Raw genomic sequence first — 20,948 nt, forward strand, 5'->3', positions numbered from 1 at the left:
GCAGCAGAAGTCACTCGCCCGCGGGTGCTCGCGGTGGCCCCGGAGGCGGGGAGCTTCTGCACCGTCTCGTTACCGTCCTGGGTCAGCCCCCCCTCCTCTGGAGCGCAGGTCGCAGGGCCGCTGCATGGCTTGGCTTCTTTCACTTCTGGTGGTTCCAGATTGTGGAATTGACCAAACAGGGGTCCGAGTTCACGAAATGGTGTGAATTCCTCCCCCGCCTTCGCAAAGGAGATGTGTCATGGAAAGACTCTATCTGTAAACTCTTAGTTTTTTGCTCACAACCAGATTTTCTACTGGGCTTCTTCCGGTTTATCTCCTGTTCCTTAAGTGGCGTCTTTTGTATCAGTATCAGTATCGCATATGAGGGGCAGTATTGCCTACTGGGTAAGAGCCCTGGACTCAGTAACTGTCTAGATTCAAATCTCAGCCTAGCGGTGTGACCTCAGGCAAGTTGCTTAACCTCTCGGTGCCGTAGTTTTATCATCTGTAAAATGGGGATAAGAAAAATACCTGCCTCACAGGTTGGCTGCCAGCATTCAGTAAATTAATACAGCAGAGCTCTGACACACACCAAACAAAAGTTACTATTACTATTGTTATTGTATTGGTGCTAAATTGGCTAAGTAGACGTCAAAATATTAAAAGATGAGGAACAAAATGCACATTTTGTTTGTTACAAAGAGTATACGTGATGAAATAGAAGATGTCCGTCAAAATAGAAGATGTCCATGCTAAATTGGCTAAGTAGACTTCAAAATATTAAAAGATCAGGGACAAAATGCACATTTTGTTTGTTATAAAGAGTATATGTGATGAAATAGAAGATGTCCGTCAAAATTAGAAAAATAGAAAATGTTTAGAAAATGTTTTCTATGTCAGTATCTAAATTTAAAAACAATACATTTCTATATCATCTGGGCCCTCTTATTTCAAATAATTATGAAGTATTTATATGCAGTGATTCAAATAGCATTTTAAGAAAATTATCTCTAACCTTCAAAATATTTCACTTTGCAAAACAGATATGCATTAAAACTATTTATTAGGTCATGGTATATACAGAAAATCTGATGTCTGCATTAAAATATTGCCCGGAGTCAGTTTTACTTAAGAGAATGTGGAAATGTAGGAGCTAGACATGCTAACTTGTCTAAGATCATTGTAAACATTTTAGCCAAAATGCCCTTGATATCAAAAATATAGAATGATAAAAGTCAGATTATTTATTTACCTCCTTCACTTTACAGGTGGGGAAACATTCAGAGAGGTTAAAGGTCAGATATCTGCAGCTAAATAGAGGCCGAAATGGGATTAGAATTAGGTCTTCTGGCTCTGCCCAGGCCTCTTACACACCACATGGGTGATTTCCTGTTTACTGTAGATTTATGAACCTTTAACAAATAGGAAACCAGAAGGTATGATATAAGGAAAAAATATACAAGCATGTGTTATCAGCGACATAAGAAAGGCCGGGCAGTAATGTGGCTACTGCTGGCCGACCACTTTATCATGGTCCCTCACATCAGAAGATACGACCAACATGACTTGCTTGAGTTATGGGAAGGTCCCAGATCAAGCAAGAGGTAGAGCCAGCGTTAGAATTTAAGGTCCCACATTCGGCTGCATATTCTGTTAATCCCTTGCAGCGGTTTTACATTAGAAATCAGTTTTGAGCTTTTCTTAAATGTTTAAAAATCTCCTTCCTGATGGCTTTGAAGGTCTTTCCTGTAAGAGAGCTTTTTAGGAAAGTCTTTCAGGATTACATACCAGGAGGTTTTATTATTCCAGATTTTGTAGACAAGCATGCGTGAAAAAGGAAAAAAAGCTTTCTTATTTTAATGCAATTGCCAGGTGACTGGTTTCGTTCCAGACACTTGAACACCAGTTCCGAAAGTTCTGCTGTTTTTTCATTTCTGCATGTGTCCGTCTAATGACATTCACCTTTCACAAACAGATGCAGCTGGTGGCTTAAAGGTCCAGACCTCACATAAGCGGTTTAGAAATTACACGGCAGAGCTTTTCACGTGAGTGTCTGGCCTTGCAAAGTTATTTACAGGAATGCTGTGTCTGCCAGGGAAGGCACTCTAGGAACTGTGCCTGCGTCCCTGAAGAAGGAAACCATGGTTCTCTCCAGTCGTGAGCGCGACGTCTTACCCTTGATTTTGCCTCTCTGGACACATGTTCTTAGACAGAAATCCAGGGCATTAAGCAGGGAGTGACTTTCTAGCAGGCTCCCAAGCCAGTCCAGCAGAACTGAGTTTTGAAATCACACGTATCAAGTCAGGTCCCATTATGGTTATAACGTGAATCACTGTTCAACTGGGAATATTGCCGATTTGTTTTCTGTACAGCGACCAGGTGACTCACAGTGTGAGCTTCTATTCAAATACCTATAGTGTCAGCAGCAACTGATAGGGTTCACGCCGAGTCAGAGCCTAGCATTTAGTACAGTACAAGTGAGTCACTGACTACCCGACACTTCTGAGATGATCCCTGAATGTTACCTTGAGCAGCCAGTTCAAGAGTTTAGACGGCGCTGCACGGGGTGAGTCCGTTCCCAGTACCATTGAATGGGCTTCTGCAGCAGCTCTTCACGGCAAAGCCTTATATGACTGAGTGCCCAAGGTGATATTCCGTGATTATGAATTCATAGAATCCAGCTGATTAGATTTCAGCTATTTGCATGGGGAGTCATCTGTGAAGAATGAGTAATATGCTGTGTTGCCCAGCAGTGATATTTCACTCGAGTTATTTCAATGATTATTACAGCCAGTTGACCTTGATGGTTTGGGAATGCTCGATTTCTAGTTATTAATTAATTTTACTTTACATTGTAAAATCCTTCTCAAGTACATATCAGTGTTTGGATTTTAGACAACAGCATCTCATGCAAAGTCACCCAGCAGTTGGACTTCCTGAGGTCCTGGGTTGACCACGTGCACCTCAGCCCAACGGTGAAGCGGAGGGAAGCATCTTTTTCTCTGGTTTGTCTCTGTTTGTGCCCCTGTCACCTCTGATGTTAACTGGACGGTGTTTGCTCCAGAGCTAGAACACGAGTTTGTGGTGCCCGTCGTTCTAAGGCTGCAACACACCCAGCACTTCCAGCCCTTTTGGGGCTGTTTGGCTAGGTCCACACAGGCTTGTATAGCTGTTCCGTTTCTGCAAGACACTGGAAAGAACTGTGCAACCCATGCCCTACCCAACACTTCTAAGTGACTTTTATGTCTCAGGGTGTGGTGATAATAAGATTTAAGGGACCAGTAGATTCCTAAATTTATGTAAAAGCCTTGTTGATAAATAATGGCAAGAAGTTATTATCCTTGGAATCAAGGTTATGAGACTATTGTTTTTAAAAGTACATGTATGTTTTTCTCTATTTGTATTGTAGTGGATGCAAGAGAAACCCAGATGTATGGACTTTACCATATACCCTTATTGTGTTTCTACAAATATCCATTTCTGTGATGACCCAGATTATATTTTGTGCATCTCCTGCTCTATAGAAAGGTGTAGATACTTCTTTCCATTTAATAGGGACTGCACACGAAGAGTCTAGTTCTTCCAGGCTTAATGCAATTCCTGGCAAGTTCAGGTGGTTAGGACTCTTTAATAAATTAGACTATTTATAAAATGGAAACGAAGTTTCATGTACGTTTTCTAAATTTCAGTGAGGAACTGTAGCTATTTTTGTGAGAGTCCTGCTTTTTTTAGCTTCGTTTGTTATAATTTATAGTAAAATGTACACGTTCTCAGTTACCCTCGTGTTACCACTGTCTGGATCAGGACTTCTCAGCCTCAGCACTGTGGACATGTTGGGTTGACTCCCTCCCAGTGGGAGGCTGAACGGTGCGTTGCAGGATGTTTAACAGCATTCCTGTCCTCTACCGCTGGATGCCAGTAGCATCCCCTCCCTGGAAATGACAACCAAAAATGTCCCTAGGCATTGCCAAATGTGCCCTGGGGGCTCACCACTGCTCTAGATCAAGATACAGGATATTCTCAACCTGTATCTATAACATCCCCTCTTGTGCATTCACTGTTGTTGCATATCTTGTTATTTTTCACTGCAGTGTTCCTTTGTGTGAATACACCCCAGTTCACGTATCCATTCCACTCTTTTTTTTTTTTAATTTATTTATTTTTGGCTATGTTGGGTCTTCATTGCTGTGCGTGGGCTTTCTCTAGCTGCGGAGAGTGGAGGCTGCTCTTCGTTGCGGTGCACGGGCTTCTCTCCTTGCAAAGCACGAGCTCCAGGCACGTGGGCTTACAGTATTTGTGGCTCACGGGCTCGGTAGTTGTGGCTCGCAGGCTTAGTTGCTCCGCGGCATGTGGGATCTTCCCGGAGCAGGTCTCAAACCCGTGTCCCCTGCCTTGGCAGGCGGATCCTTAACCACTACGCCACCAGGGAAGTCCCTCCATTCCACTCCTAAAGGACATCTGAGTTGTTTCCACTGTGAATAATACTTATGTGAACATTCTTATTCATGTCTTTTGATAAACATTAAGCCCTGATTTCCATTGGATGCTCAGAATGAAATTGCTGGGTAATAGACCCAGTATATGTTTAGCTTTATTAGATACTGGCGGTTTTTATGCGCCAAACCAACTTACACCCCTACCAGCAACATATGTTGCTTCACATCCTCACCAGCACTTAGTATTGTACACGGATTTAATTGTAGTCATTCTGGTGTCCATAGTGGTTTAGCGTTGTGGTTTTCGTTTGTATTTCCCTGATTACTAATGATGCTGAGCATCTTTTTTCAGCCATTTGTGTATCTTCTCTTGTAAACTGCCTCTACAAGTTTTTGACCTATTTTTCTGTTGTATGGTCTGTGTTTTTCTTATTGATTTGTACGAGTTTTTAATATATGCTGGATATAAGTTATTGTCAAAAATGTGTGTGTGTGTCTCTGTTTCTCTCTCTGTGTGTGTATTGCAAATCCCAATCTGTGTCTTGCCTTTACACTCTCATTCCATCACCTTTCGACTTCTGTAGTTTCTGCTGAAAAGTCATGCTTCTATGAAGGTGACATGTCTTCTTTCTCTGGCTCATTTAAAATTTTTCTCTTTGCTTTTGGCTTGCCACTGTTTGAACACAGTGTGCCTAGGTGTGGTTTTATATTTGTCCTGCTTTGGATTCACTGGGCTCCTTGTATCTGTGAACTGATCTCTTTCATCAGCTTTGGAAATTTTTCACTCAATATCTCTTCAGATATTGCTTCTTAGCAGTTTTCTCCCTTTCTCTCCTGCTCTGAGACTCAAATCATACGTATGTCTTTTATTCGATCCTAAGTTTTGTCCATTTTTTGTCTTTCCTTCAACTTGGATACTTTCTTTTAACGTGTGTTTTAGTTCACGTGACCTGTCTTCTGCTGTGCCCAGTCTTCTGTTAAACCATCTAGTGATCATTAATTTCAAAAACTGTTTTATTCTAAATGTAGTATGTCCCTTTGATGCTTGTTAATACATTTCAGTTTTCTGATGAAATTCTCCATGTTTTCATCAGTTTTTTCATCTAATTCTTGCCTACTAAATCCAGTGTTGAGGTTTTTACGAGCCTGTACCTGTTGTTTGTTTTTTAATCATTGATCACATTTTTCTGTCTCTTCATGTATCTAGTAATTTTTGTTGTATGTAGACATCATATATAAAGAAACTGTGTAGGTTTGGATTACATCTTCCACCAACAAGGAATCTCCCTTGGAGGGATTTGCTCTGTGAGAGGGAGTAGCTGATGACTTCAGTCCTAACAGGTATTGAAATGGGTTGGGACGGGTTGCAATTTTAGTAAGACTTACTTAAGACTTACATAATCTCGGTTACTTCCCATTCTTCAGGTGTTTTCTCCTGGGCTTCCGGATTTAGAGCCTAATGGGCTTCAGTTAGGCTGAAACCTAAATCTCCTCAGTCTTGAAAGACCAGGAGACTCACCTTCAGAGGCTTCTTTCTGCCCCCGCCTTCCACAGGTGGCTTCCACAGTCTGGTAAAGGTCACGAGGAGGGCAGCCGTGTGTCTGAGGGAGACCTTGTTATTGAAGGGAGACGTGCTCTCCCATCTGAGACTCTAGCCTCAGCCCATGCCCTGAGTCCGCATACGCCCTCAGGGAAGGAGACACATGGTGACAGACTGCTCCCTGGGGAGGAGCTCTCCCTCAGACACTTTAGTTAATTCAGCCTTTTTGCCTCCACAGCTCTTTGATGTCTTTAGAAATGGGATTTCAGTTATCCATCTAACATTTTTAGTTGTTGCTCAGGAGCTGACCTATTACCATTTTTCTTGAATTAAGTTTCTTTTTCTTCTATCTTTGAATCACATTTTTTATCTTTCTATAGTATCATTTGTTTCCAATGCAATTTAGAAAATGAACATTAAAAATTTTGCTGTGTATGAATATAAAGTGCAATACATGTTTTGTGAGTTTAAAAATGTTAGTAGGGGGCTTCCCTGGTGGCACAGTGGTTGAGAGTCCACCTGCCGATGCAGGGGACACGAGTTCGTGCCCCGGTCCGGGAAGATCCCACATGCCGCTGAGCAGCTGGGCCCGTGAGCCATGGCTGCTGAGCCTGCGCGTGTGGAGCCTGTGCTCCGCAACGGGAGAGGCCACAACGGTGAGAGGCCCGCGTACCACAAAAAAAAAAAAAAAAAAAAATGTTAGTAGGAAAAGAAGTACATTATAATCCCTGCAGCTCTTCCTGCTTCAGGTTGCAGTTGTGTGATGTGAAAAGCATGAGCACTGGAATGAAAGAGAACTGGGTTTGAATTTTGACTTTCTTGCTAGTTCTGTGAGCCTCAGATTCCAAAGATGTACAACGGGGATAATTACACTTACTTTATAACAAGAAATGAACAATAGAGGGTTCACGAGAGTATTCAGTTAAGTGGTAGCTGTTATCATTATTCCTCTAATATTCATCCATCATTATTTTAGGCCCCTGAACATGGATAATCTGATTTTAAACACATATTTTGATATATTTATATCTGGTACAGATTCTGAAACTTTTACCATTCAAACAGGGTGCTGAAAAAAGTTCTTTCATATGAAATGCCTATACCTATAACTTAATATCTATGAAAATATTACTAAGTAAGTTTGTGCATTCATATTTTGCCAAAATCCTTCTCTTTTTAGACCAAATAAATCCAAGTACATAAATAAATAAATTTTAGTGGCAGGAAGAATGACATCCAAAGCAGTCTGCTCTCAGCAAAATTCACATCTAGCTACTTGGTGTTATATCCACTAGGGTTTATTATAAGATGTTGGCAACAAGAAGACCATATTAGGAAATATGAAGAAAAGGCTAACAGTGTTTTCTGGAAAGGACAGCTGGTTGTTGATCTTTGCAGAGGAGAGTCTGTGGGGTCTGTGAGTAATTTTAATGTTATCTCCACGTTATTTAAATATAATTAATTTTTATATTAAATTTCCTGTTACCCCTCTGCTCTTTTATTTTGACTTCAGCATTTGTTTCTTTTAAAAAAAGACCTCACTAATATATGGGAACAATTAAGTTCTACTCTAAATTTAGAATGGAAATAGTAGTCCTGGGGGCAGTTGGATGGCTCTGGAGTAGCAGGCCTCTCCGGAAGCCCGCCCCCTCCCCAGCCAGTGGGACAGCGTTCGGGACAGCGTTCCGGCCTGCATCCCTGAGGCCCAAGATGCATCTGTGTTTAGTTCTCTAGTGTGATAAGAGCCGGCTTTGCGGGTCTAGCATCTGCCTGCACTCTTTACAATCTGTACGCAGATTTAAATCAAGGCACAAGCATTATGGGGTCTCGGGACCTCCCTGGCGGTCCAGTGGTTAGGACTCTGCATTTCCACTGCAGGGGGCACGGGTTCGATCCCTGGTCAGGGAATTAAGAATCCTGCATGCCATGCAGCGAGGCCAAAAAAAAAAAAAAAGAAGTATGGGGTCTAGTTTACAACAAGCTAGAATTTATCAAATTCTCATTAGAGCTAAGTTTCTGCTAAAGCAAGTAAGTTATTTCTAGACCTTTAAATGACTTGGAAGTTCTGTACTGTTCTTTTGGCAAAATGAAGTACTTATTAACAAAAACAACTGAACAGCATACCAGACCAGGTGGAATAAATGTGGGTTAAAGGAGGGTGAATACAATGACACAAAGAGGTATGAAAAAAGTATGCAAAATCTAATAACATGCATAACTAACCTGTTTGTGGTAAACACATCTCATAAACTAACCCCCAAAAGACATATTATTTTTTCCCTTATCTTCGAATGATCTGTTCCAAATCATGAAGGAAATAAAACTATAAATTCTAAGTTAGATAGAGCACATATTTGTTAAAATATATCAGAAGTAGTCTGAGAATCAGGAGACTGCACAGAGATTATTTTTTAATGGAAATCGGTCCTTTATGAGCCTTTTTATGCATCCCTTAGGATGGGGGTTTTATTCCTAAATCCCCGCGTCTGACTGCCTTATGTGTTCTCACAAAAGGAGAATCGAATGGCTGTGGTTCCCTACAGAGTCCAAAATGCACAACCATTAAACATTTCGATCCATTTCAACTTTAGGTCTGCTTGTTCAGCGCACTAGCCATCGAACACTTCATGCCGAGGGCGTGGGGACCTAAAATTCAGGAGATAATTTGGTGCAAATTGTAGAAAACCAAAACCTTGAGGAACAGAGATCCTGTCACACACCCCTAGGAACAGCAGACAAAGACGTCCCGTCGGCCCGGCCGCCGGGAACTGTCTTGGGAACACGAAGGCAGTATAGAACCAAGGTGACCGTGTGCTGGTGTATCCCCTAGCCCGTTCTGACCAGCAGCAGACCACTGATGGGTGTCCAAAAACAACCCCAGTCTGTCTGACCGTAGCCTGTGCACAGCTGTGGTGCGAAGGGTGAGACTGTGCGGGTGTTGAGAGGGACCCGTGCCTGGAGCCAGACAGCATGGATTTGAGTCTGCGCAGGGACAGCTCCACAGAGTAAATGGAGTAAGGTGTGGTTACTGCTACCTTTGCTCACTTAGACCGAGGGGAAGTTGTGCATTCGTGGGAGATTGTTAGGGGAAAAAGCAGCCTCTGATAACGAGTTTTCATTCTGGTGTCATGCATTACCATTGACGGCCACAGGAGGGGACTAACAAAGTCTGGATTCTATTTTAAAACAGTAACTATTTTAGGCCTTGAGGGCCATGTGGTCTCTATTGCAACTACTCATCTCTGCCACTGTAGCCAAAAATCTGGGGGATAGAGCAGAGGGAGATGCATTTTGGAGGGTGTGCAGTGGGTTTGGAGGGAAGGGCACAAGCTTACCAATGAGTGAGGTGAAAAGTCTAGGGGACTCCTGGGATGTGAGTGGATGGTGCACCGTGGATGGACTTGAAGCAGACAGGGGAGGAAACAGCGGGGGCAGGGGATGGGACTTGAGTCCGTTTAGACGCTGGCGTCTGAGACGTCCACGAGAGCTCCAGTTGTGCAGAATCTGCACTGTGACGTGCAGGGAAAGGATTTCCGTGGCACTTTTTCCCCCCAAATACACACTTTAGGATTTCTGATAAATACCGTGGTTCTGGGCTATGATGTAGCACTTCCCTCCGGAGCCCGGCACTGGTCCCCTTATGGACCATGTCCCAGCGCTGTGGGATGCTCTCATCCCTGTCTCCCCAGCATCATCTCTGTGCTGAGGCACACCAGCACAGCATGGCCGCCAGTCCCCGCTGTCTTCTCTCTCCCTTCTTCCTTGTTTATTTTTCTTTCCTCTTCTGATGTGTCTCAGCTGTCAGTCATGGAATGCCACTGTCATACCCAGTGAAATGAACAGTGCCCAATTAGCTACTGTACCTGACTCACATGCACTTCATGAAACAGAAAGTGGGAATGACTTGGCCAACAGAAGCTCAACTCAGGCAAGTGATTTATGTAAGGTCACACCCATGAGACATGCAGAGTTCAAGGCTCTTAGTATATTCACAGTGTGTAACTATCACCATAATCCACTTTAGAACATTTTCACATTTTCATCATTCTAAGAAGAAACTTACCACAGGTAATTGTCACTCACCAAGTCTCTTTCTCCTGCAGCCCCTGGCAACCACTGATCTACTTTTTGTTTCTACAGATTTGCCTGTTCTGGACATTTCATATAAATAGAATCATATAATATGTGGCCTTTTTAATTTTTTTTATTTTTTATTTTTGCGGTACGCGGGCCTCTCACTGTTGTGGCCTCTCCCGTTGCGGAGCACAGGCTCCGGACGCGCAGGCTCAGCGGCCATGGCTCACGGGCCCAGCCGCTCCGCGGCATGTGAGATCTTCCCGGACCCGGGCACGAACCCGCGTCCCCTGCATCGGCAGGCGGACTGTCAACCGCTGCGCCCCCAGGGAAGCCCAGTATGTGGCCTTGCATATCTGGCTTTTTTCATTTGGTAACGTCTGCATAGCTCGCCCAGGGAATGACAGCATCGTAGAATAACAAGAGCTTAGTGAGCACCTTCCTCCTTCAATTTGCAGGTGAGAAAGCCGAGGCCCAGGGAGGTGGCCGATGGCTGAGGTCACAAAGCCTGATGGTGGGAAAGCCAGGGCTGGGCCCACGCCTCCTCCTCCTTCGTCCGCAGTGGGCCGTCCTCAGGCTTCCCCAGTGACAGCACAAAAGTGCTCTTTCGCTCTGATTGACAGGCCAGCAGGTTTACACCCCCTTCTCCAGTCCTCCCATCCTTAGCTTTTCTCAGCTGCTTTGGTCACGGCTTGCCTTCCCTCAGAGGCGGTTGAGGTTGCTCGTAGGCTGGTGAATGGTCAAGGTGCCAGATGTCTGAGAGCAAACAGGGAGGGGCCTCGCTAGCTGACTCCACCAAATATAGACCCAAAGGCATAGGATCAATTTGTTTATGATCTTAGAACACAATTTAAGGACTTGCCGTGGTCTTCTACGTTAAATGTCATCAGTAAGTACTAAGTCAGAGGAATAATTACGGCATTGGATTAGCACTTCGTGGTTTCAGAGACCTCTCGTGTACCTTCTCTCATTTACTACTTCTATCAAATCTCAGTGTAGCTCATATCATACAGATGAGGAGGTGGGGGGCTTAGAAAGGTGAGGGAACTTGGTCCAGGCCTCACAAGTGCAAAGGTCAGGCTGGAAGGACCTCTGACTCAAAAGCCCACGATGGCTTTTCCTACGTTCCCACTACACGGCTTTTTAAATTCTTGATCGATCGCTCATGTTTCCCAGCGGTCCTTCTGGAAGGGCCAGCTGTGGGCTGGGAGCCCGAGACATGCAGGAGCCCCCAGTTAAACCCCCTTGGGCCTCTCTGATCCTGGTCAGCGCAGGGCTGCTTGTCCCGTGATGACCTCATCAGGTGCCCCTCCACCACGCCCACTGTGCTCCCTGGGACCCAGTCAGTCATCAGCAAGACGCCCCTAGTTCTCCACATTGTCCCCCGATGTCCCTCCCCTCTTGTCTCTCCCTGAAGTGTGGCAACTCTTCCGAGGACAGCGCTTCTCCCACGGCCCTGGTAATCGGGGACATTTTTCTGCTGAAATTGCACCATTTACGTCCACTCCTAGAAGTCAGATGGGTGTCTCTCCGCTCCCGTTGCCATTCCCAAGACACTTCCTCACTGTCTTCCCCCAAAACCCTCCCTCTTAGGTCTGACACGGGACACCACATGAGGAACCTTGAAGACGTTATGCTAAGTGACGTAGGCCAGTCACAAAAAGACATATTTTGCGATTCTTCTTATCTGAGGAACCTAGAAGAGTCACATTCACAGAGACAGGGAGTAGAACAGTGGGTGCCAGGGGCTGGGGGAGCGGGGAAGTCCGTGTTTAATGGGGACAGAGTTTCAGTTTGGGAAGAAGAAGAGCTCTGGAGGTGGATGGAGGTGAGGGTTGGGAAACAGTGAACGCGCTTAGCACCACCGAGCCGTACACCTAAAAATGGTTAAAGTGGTGTGTTTTCTGCCACGCGCATTTACCACCATAAAGAAAACACTTCTCCTGAATGCATGTCCTAGACCGAACCCCCAGTACTGCTCCCTCCAGCATCTGCTCACCCTCTGATCCCTGCCCCTCACGTAGAAGACTCTAGCGTGTGGCCATCATTTCCTCTCCAGCGCCGTTCCTGTCATCATTCTATTTCTTCAGCATCCTTGTCAATGACCTGTGCTGTACTCTGGTCTCCCAGCGCCTTGATTTCTCGACCCCAGAAGTCCACTGCCTTCCCCCACGTCAGCTCCCACCTCAGCCATCCCTGGAGTCGGCGATGACCGCCCGCACCTCCTGGGAAACCTCATCCTCAGACCCCATCCCCGCGCCATGACCGCACCGCCCTTCCTGCACACTCGCCCGCTCTCATCCTTTCCTCCACAAGCTCCCTGGTCTCTGAGGCCTCCGGCCCATTCCCCCCTCCCTGGCCCTCACCTTTGCTCACCTGTGCTCACCTGTGCTCACCTGTCCTCAGCAGCCTCCATCCTTCCTCATCCTCTGCCCTTCCTGCGTGATCCAGGGACATGCCCATCTCATTTGTGGTTGCAGTTCCTTCTTAGAAGCCTCAAGCCCCACACGCCATGTCACAGTCCTCTCCTCAGGTGCCCTCTCCTCAGAGACCCCCCACTCTTCAGAGACGCCCCGAGGCCCTGACTGTGACTGTCGTCCCCACGTCATGCTCTAGGGTCTCAACCGTTTCCCATCTTGGCAACACTTCTCGGACCCGGAGTTCTCCAACCTATTTGTTTTCATGGCTTGTGTCTGTTTCTCTCACTGGAACCCTTGGCAGAAACAGTCTAGTTCACCCCCGTGGTCCAGCGCCTGCAGCGCTGATGCATACAGGGGGTGCTCAGTACACGTTTGTGATCAGTTCAACAGGAGAACACTTTGAAAACAAACGCAAGTCGTATTTTTAACCTCTTGACGCTAGGTTTATAACTGGGTCGCTCTTTACCTGAACCTCCTGAGAAGCCATCAAACAAAGACTTGGCGTATTTTCAACATTTGGGAAACCATGAAACGGAGCAGCCAGGCAGGATGTTTAGAAGGGATCCCCTCTACCATTTCTCCTGATGTCTTGCTGACAGTATCCCAGGATGCTGGACAATACTAAAGTCCTTTGCAATAAGCGTGATTGTGCCTATTGGACACCAGATTTAGGCAAAGAACTGTGTAGGATTTCTGCATCAAACAGACACCACCTCAGTCATTCTTTTTCTTTGAAAGCTTCCTCCTCATAATGCTTTCCAGTTCTGTGACACAAGGGCCAAAAACACTGGGAAGACAAGGAAAACACCTTGCAGCGGAGGAAAATCACGAAGGAACACCTGAATAGGGAGGGGGGCAAGCAGGCATCTGGAGTCCGTTGTGCACGCTTTGCGTGGGAGGGCTGCCCGGGCCCGTGTTCACTACCCTGTGGTCGTGAGGCTCATGCTGTCAGTGCCCTGGCCAGGGACAGGTATCCCGGTGGTTATAAAAGCGGGGTCCCCTCCCCTTCTTCCATTACCCTGTCTCCTGCTAGACTTTCCCGATTGTGTTTTTAGCTTTCTTTAAAATGATGCCCTGCAAATAGAAAAGTGCACATATGGTTTGGTACATTTTCACAAACCAAACACGCCTGTGTAACAAACGCCCTGTTCGCACTGTACGACAGCACGCTACCAGCTCCCCGAACTCCCTCCTCAAGGCAAGCACTCTTCTGACTTCCCAAAAGCAGAGAACAGCTTTGCCAGGGTCTCTATTCTCTGTAACTATATAGAGAGTATACAGGTTATCATTTTAACCTTGGCTACATCTGCACTCCAGCAAGCCACCTTCCACAACGGTTAGGTCCCTGAGCCACAGCACACAAGAAACTGCGAGAAGCAAACCATATTCCCAACTGGTTTCTGCCTGTGATGTTGGCAAGGTCTGTAACCCGATGACCCAGGCTGACAACCTGGCCGTCTCCATGCTTCAGAGCCCAAGCCAGAGCAGCATCAGGCAGCCTGTCCCTCTGTCCCTCAGCCTTCCCTTCTCAGCTGTCCAAAATGAAAATGTATTTCCCAAGCCAAAGCACATTCATCCAAAGGTCAACTTCCTCCCTAACAAGTCTCACCACCTACAATGATGCTTCAGAAGGCAGAGTAAAAAAGAAGAACCTCAGAGGGAGGAAGGACATCCTTGCACAATTTAACCCGTTTTCTAGTGACCTGGGGCAAGCAAAGAGGCAGAGTGATTGACATGGAGCCTTCCTTCCTAATCCAAGGCCCCGCGATGTGGACCCGGGCTGTGGCACGTGGAGAGAGAACAGGGGGCAACAAGAAGGACATCCAGGAGGTAATTTCCTCCGGTTTTGCTGTGAGTTGGAAGTTGAGGGTAACTTCAACTAGACAGATAGTAACGCTGCTCACCAAGGTAGAAGGCGGGAGAGGATGGGTGGGTTTGCCCGAGGAATGATAAGTTCCATCTTAGACAAGAATTTTTCCGTGTTGCAGATATTTTGTCCTGTTTTTTCTGTAATTTGCAATGATGGCTCAGAAATTCTTCTTAGAGAGCCTATTCCTTGCTTTACTTTATTTCCTTGAAATACTAAAAAGTTAGCAGAAATTCTCACCCAAACCTGAGAATTCTCACTCTTTAGCGACTTGAAAATTGCCTGAAACAGCCCCAGAGCAAAGATTTAATAAGTGTGCAGTTCTTTCAGAGGTGCCCTGGGCTGAGCGGTCATCGGGAAGGCAGCCACCTACAGTCTCCTTGAGAAACTCCCATGGCCTCCTGGGGTACGGAAAGCCCATGGTCAAGATTTCAGTCAGTACTTGGCAAAATACCCTGTAATTGTTGATTGGTATTAAGAAAGAACAAGTAAAAGCATGCATAATTTGTTAATTTCCTTCCAATCATACTTTCTTATTATTTCTAATAATTCCCGAAGGCAGTTGTAAAAGTGGAGTCATACAATATGTTCATTTAGTAACAACAGAAGAAAAAGACATTACTGTCATAGCCTTAAAACCTTTGGTGGTTCAAGTTACAAACTTGGCGACAGCGAGATCAACAAAATAGTAAAGATTTCCATTCAAAGTCACTGAAAAACAGATGGTCACATACGTCAGTAGTTTTTTAAAAGCTCAGGACATGTGTAAGCATCCATCTGGAAGTAATCATAATTCTAAAAAGTCTACTGTTATTATTAAGCTTTCGGTTGACTTCCCTTACTAGAACAGTGAACCAGCTATTTCTTAAAATAGTCCCGAAATTATTCAGACAATAAAACCAAAAGAGAAAATTTTGAGAACTCATAGTTTTGCACAGCAGAAGAGTTAAGCTCTCTCCCTCTAAAACCCACTATAGCTACTAACAATTGTTAGCTTTCTGTGTCGTATGAAGTGGAAGACACAGCTTTGATTTGATGTTTGGTCTATTTGTGCTGAAGTTAATGCAGGTAATTCCAGCTCGTCCTTAATACTTCATGAGCCAGAGTGAGTTGGAGTTTTTCTGGTGACGAGTGTGCCACAGGATAAGCTGCCGGCATTCTCCAACTTAAAACCCGCTGACTGCAAGATCCCAGAAACAGTAGAAACATTGCCATTGACTGAATTCGTTTCATTTCCCAGTTGCTAATAACAGGTGGGAGTCTAGAGCAGGCGGAGGGCCTGTTTGTGTCTTAATTGGCTTCAGGTGATCGGTGTTTATGCCTGGAGCCTGGGATTCAGAGAAAGATGTATTCACCTGTGGCTGTTTTCAGAGCAGGTGGCTAAACCCAGGGAGAGTTCAGCAGTGAAATCTTCCCTGCTGCTTTCAGTTGGTCTGTTTTTCAAACTCCATTGTGTAGATTCTTTTTTAATTTTATTGAAGTAGAGTTGATTTACGATGCTGTGTTAATTTCTGCTGTACAGCAAAGTGATTCAGTTATACAGATATATATTCTTTTTCATATTCTTTTCCATTATGGTTTATCAGAGGATATTGAATAGAGTTCCCTGTGCTCTACAGTAGGACCTTGTTGTTTATCCATTGTGTAGATTCTTTTTTTTTCTTTTTTTTTTGGCCATGCCGTGCAGCATGTGGGATCTTAGTTCCCTGACCAGGGATTGAACCCGCACCCCCTGCATCGGCAGGTGGACTCTGAACCACTGCGCCACCAGGGAAGCCCCCCATTGTGTAGATTCTTGAATGAAAGAGAATCAACAGCCAAAAAAGACTTCCTGTCGGATTAATCAGCCTCAAAGCCCCTCATCCTCAGAAATAGCTCCCATCTGGGTTCTGGAAGCCTCGCGCTCAGCACACCAGATTGGCCCTCCTCCCTCACGAACAAGTCCCTTTTAACAGTCCCTTCCCCAGCCTGTGCCCTGGATTTCTTCCAGTCCTACCAGGGGTGAGGGGCTTGGGCTGAGAGGGACCTCATCATAGCTTCCTCCACCCCCACCCCCGGGGTGAGCACCAGACCCCAAGGAGAACCTGCAGGAGGCCCACCCAACCCTCCACCATGTCACCACCTCCACCGAGCACACCCTGGATGTGCTCGCCCTGCAGGCAGGGTCAGTGCAGAGCCTATAACTAACGTGAATCTGTGAAACATCATCTTTTGCATCCAGAGGGGAAGTATGTTAGAAAAAGCTTCCCCAGGCTGGGAAAACTTAGAAGGTAGAAAGACCAAAAGGAGGCTAAAATTAGGAGCAAGTGGGGCTAAATGCTCAGAAACATGACTGCAGAGAACAAGGAAGTGAGAGTGTCTCTGGAGGATGCTGTGCAGAGAATATTCCTGGAAGAGCGTTCTTTTGATGCACGTTGGTACCAGTCAAGGGAAGCTCAGAAAACAGCAAAAGAAACATGAACAGACGTGGCTCCGGAGGAAGGGAGCTTTGTTCCTAATACAGAGCAGCAACAAAGACCCGGTCGTTCGAACAGGCTCCAGAATATATCGGGAGGGGTCTTTACAGGGCGAGACTGAAGAACTAAGGTAAAAGGACCGCCCTGGCATAGTGCTGTGAGAGGAGGCTGGACACTTGAGGTCCAGGAGGGAGATTCTCCTTCATTTACTAGATAGTAAACTTTTCTAAGGAGAGACTTCTTATCAACTCTTGGATTACCCTGAAGTAATGTTTGTGTAGGAAAAGGCAGAATAAAAACTTGATTCTCTGTCCTTATTTACCAGTTTTCAAAATCAGTTGGTTCCCTAACATTTTCTAAAAGCAACAGTGAGTGTTTTAGTATCACTATGAAATCACGGATGTACACACATACGATGTTTCAGTTCATTGCAGTTAATATTCTTATTGATACTTAAACTTTCTCATACTTGGCAGGGGGCAGCCTTGTTTATATTTGCTCATGGCTCTGAAGTTTAGCATTTGTATATAATCAAATCTGCCAATCTTTTGTGGTCTCTGGGGGGAACAGTAGTTACATTGTGATACATCTAGGCATCTAAACTATGAGATATTAGCCAACTATTGAATGATGAGATGGAGCTACGTGTACTGTCCAGGAAGATTTCTGAGGCATTTTTACAGTAAAAAATATATGGCACAGGGTCACACATAGCATCAAGGCCATTTAGATAAGCATACTAAAACTATGTTTTAAACTAAAGTTAATTACACGTTCTTAATTTCATAGAAGTGGTCCTGGAAAGAACCACATCAAACCGTAAAGCTGGTTATTTCTGGGGGTGGGAAGAGGATTGGAAAGTTCAGAGGAGCTGTGATTTCTCTGTGTACCTCTGTGTTCCGGATAGAAGCCTAGTTGAATGTTCACCAGCATGTATTCATGTTTTGTTGGGGATTTTTTGTTTGTTTGTTAAAAATTAGTTTTATTATTTTCAAGCTCAGGTTTAAATTAATATTTTGCCTTTGATGAAATCTTATATCTGCAATTTCATTTGCAAATGGTTTCTGCATTTTGGGCCAAAAGAAATGAAAAAACTGATTGGAATGTCTAAAGACCTAAGTGCATGTCAACATTTCTAAAAATATATTAAGTGAAGTAAGTTAGACAAATATCATATGATATCACTTATATGTGGAATCTAAAAAAAAGTGATACAAATGAACTTATTTACAAAATAGAAATAGACTCACAGACATGGAAAACAAACTTATGGTTACCAGGGTGAGATAAATTAGGAGTTTGGGATCAACATATACACGCTACTATATATAAAATAGATACCCAACAAGGACCTCCTGTATGGCACAGGGAACTCTAGTCAATATCTTGTAATACCTATAATGGAAAAGAATCTGAAATATATATATATCTGAATGACTTTGCTGTACACTTGAAACTAACACAACATTGTAAATTAACTATACTTCAGTTTTTAAAAATGGTTTAAATTTTTTTAAAGTAAAAGATAAAAAAATAAAAATATGTGCAGTCTCAAGGGAAACAGCATAATGCATTGGAGAGAAAGAATGACTCTGTGTGTGTATTTGTGAATTCTAATCCCACATATGCTATCAACTAGCCATGTGTCTGTGGACAAGTCACTTTAGCTCCTTTGGCCTAAAAATTAAATAGATTAGACCATGTTCAGGTAAAAGTAAGCATCATAACTGGAACTATTATCACATTAGTGTATTTTAAAATGCACGTGTCTGCACTGAGCTATCAAATTTCTGAAAGAGTCCCTTAGACTGACAGGCTGGTACAAAGAAAGAGCATTGGCTGAGGGCTCGGTGACCTGGGCTACAGGTCATCTGTGTCACCTCAGGGGGTGAGTTAAGCCTCTTTAAGCCTTGGTTTCTTTACTGAAAAGAGGAATTAATAACTGTCTTTCCTGGCTAACGAAATTGTGGGAAGGAAGAAATTAGGTGATACATATAAAAGTCTCCTGTAATCTGTAAAACCCCACAAAAATACGAGCATTATTCTCTTAATTAGCCTTGAATGCTGCTCAACCAATCAGACCTTTCAGGTGGGATGTTAATGGAACGACGTTTTCTGTGTATGGTACAGTAAAGCTCTTTAGCACAGCAGAAGTACAGTCATTATTTTATATGAGGTATGATGTTAAACAAAGCATCTGTTTTTGTTTGAAGTGTTCCTTCATTCAGCCAACCTCTTCTTACCGTCCACTCTTCTAAGCACAGAGGTTCCAGCCCTTCTGTGCTCGCTTCAGTGTGATGACTGAACCCACCCATAGAAGGGATAAGAGAATCCCTTAAGATGGTATTAGACTCTACTTTTCTACCTCTGTTTTCATTTCTCGAATAAATGTACAAATAATCTGGGTATAGCCAAACACAATAGAAACAAATCATTACTCGAGAAGCAAAGCATTTGGGTTGTGCCTTTGTCTTTTCTGAGACACTTAAGTTGGAGAAACCTAATTCACTCCGGTGTGGGCAGTAGACCACGTGTCCTACTGTGAAAAGAACCTCAGTGCTTTGTCAGGTGAAAAAGAGAGGCACGGGGTGGTGTGTATACTATGCTCCCATTTTCTTAAAAGTGTGTAAATGTGTGTAGCTATCTGGAAGGACATACAAAAAACAGATAATGATGTTTTCCTTTAGGAGTTTTCATAGCAAATCCTTCAGTATTGTCTGGTTTTTCCTACCATGGGCATGTGTTATTTTCATTTTTAAAATGACTTTTAATATAACATCGTTAGTAAAGTATCACCTTGTTTCATCAGCTCAGCTCTAGATTAAAGACGCAAATGGGGATGATTCATTCTGGAAAGAAGCATTAAAATGGCTTCTCAGGAGCACCTGACTATGTTAGACATTGTCGTGGGTTAAATTGTATCCCCCCCAAAATATGTTGAAGTCTAATATGGCTGAATGTTCGTGTCCCCCCGCAACAAAATTCATAGGTTGAAATCCTAACCCCTAAAGATGATGGTAATAGTCGGTGGAGCCCTTGGGATCCCTCATGAGTGGGATGAATGCTCTCATAAAAGGCTCCAGAGAGATCCCTAGTCCCCTTCTCCTTGTGAGGACACAGCAGGAAGAGTGCCCTCGCCAGATTGCGACCTGCTGGCTCCCTGATCTCAGGCTTCCAGCCTCCAGAACTGTGAGAAGTAAATATCTACTGTTTATAAGTCCCGAGTCTGTGGTCTTCTGTTATGGCAGCCCTAATGCGCTAAGACAGAGTCCTGACCCTGGTACTTGTAAATGTGGCCTTATTTGGAAAAAGGGCTTTTGCAGATGTAATCAAGTGAAGATGAGGTCATTCTGGATTAGGATGTCTTTATAAAGAGAGGGAGCTCGGGACACACAGAGGAATTTCTCCTCTCAAATTTCCTTATGTTCTGGTTTAACTCTTTCAGAGCCCATCATGTCCTACTGATGATAAGATTATGTTTCTAAAGGTCGTTGAGGGTGGTTTTGAATGTATGTCCTGTAAGGTTCTTGGTTCTCCTTCATCAGGATCTTGTCTATGATTCTACACCTCATGGAACACGGACTCGGGTCTCAGGCCCTTCTAAGAGATAAGATTTTTTTCACACAATACTTGATGTTTCATCATATTCCCAATGCGTAATTCAATAATGGCTATTTTTAGAATTTGGAAACCATAATGAAAATAAATAGCTATTCATGGAATCCAACCACCAAGTTCAAGCTTACCAGAAAATAAGAAATAACTTTTCTGAGCTAATCATGGTCTGGTTAAAATTTTTTCTAACTAGTTACTGCTTTCAACTCCAAATTACCAGAAGATTGCGATCAAGATTAAGAATTTACCTTGGGGAACTTCCCTGGTGGTGCAGTGGTTAAGAATCCACCTGCCAATGCAGGGGACATGGGTTCAATCCCTGGTCCGGGAAGATCCCACATGCCGCGGAACAACTAAGCCCATGCGCCACAACTCCTGAGCCTGCGCTCTAGAGCCCGCGAGCCACAACTACTGAGCCCATGCACCGCAACTACTGAAGCCTGCACGCCTAGAGCCTGTGCTCTGCAACAAGAGAAGCCACCACAATGAGAAGCCACCACACCACAACGAAGACCCAGTGCAGCCAAAAAAAAAAAAAAAAGAATTTACCTTATTTACCTT

General features: G+C 44.2%; 1 protein-coding gene across 4 annotated transcripts in view; it reads left to right on the plus strand.

Annotated features, from left to right (window-relative positions):
- RGS20 (regulator of G protein signaling 20) overlaps positions 1-20,948 on the plus strand; it is a 77,765-nt gene that overhangs the window by 32,065 nt on the left and 24,752 nt on the right. The window contains exon 1 of one of the 4 annotated variants that reach the window (XM_019925342.3): positions 11,843-14,279. The exons of the other annotated variants lie outside the window; for them this stretch is intronic. Within the exon in view, the coding sequence (XP_019780901.1) occupies positions 14,184-14,279 (96 nt within the window). The 5' untranslated portion in view covers positions 11,843-14,183. Of the gene's footprint in view, positions 1-11,842; positions 14,280-20,948 lie in introns of those variants that run through there. 4 annotated transcript variants of the gene reach the window in all.

The sequence above is a fragment of the Tursiops truncatus genome, chromosome 17 (assembly GCF_011762595.2).
Source record: "Tursiops truncatus isolate mTurTru1 chromosome 17, mTurTru1.mat.Y, whole genome shotgun sequence".
NCBI lineage: Eukaryota > Metazoa > Chordata > Mammalia > Artiodactyla > Delphinidae > Tursiops > Tursiops truncatus.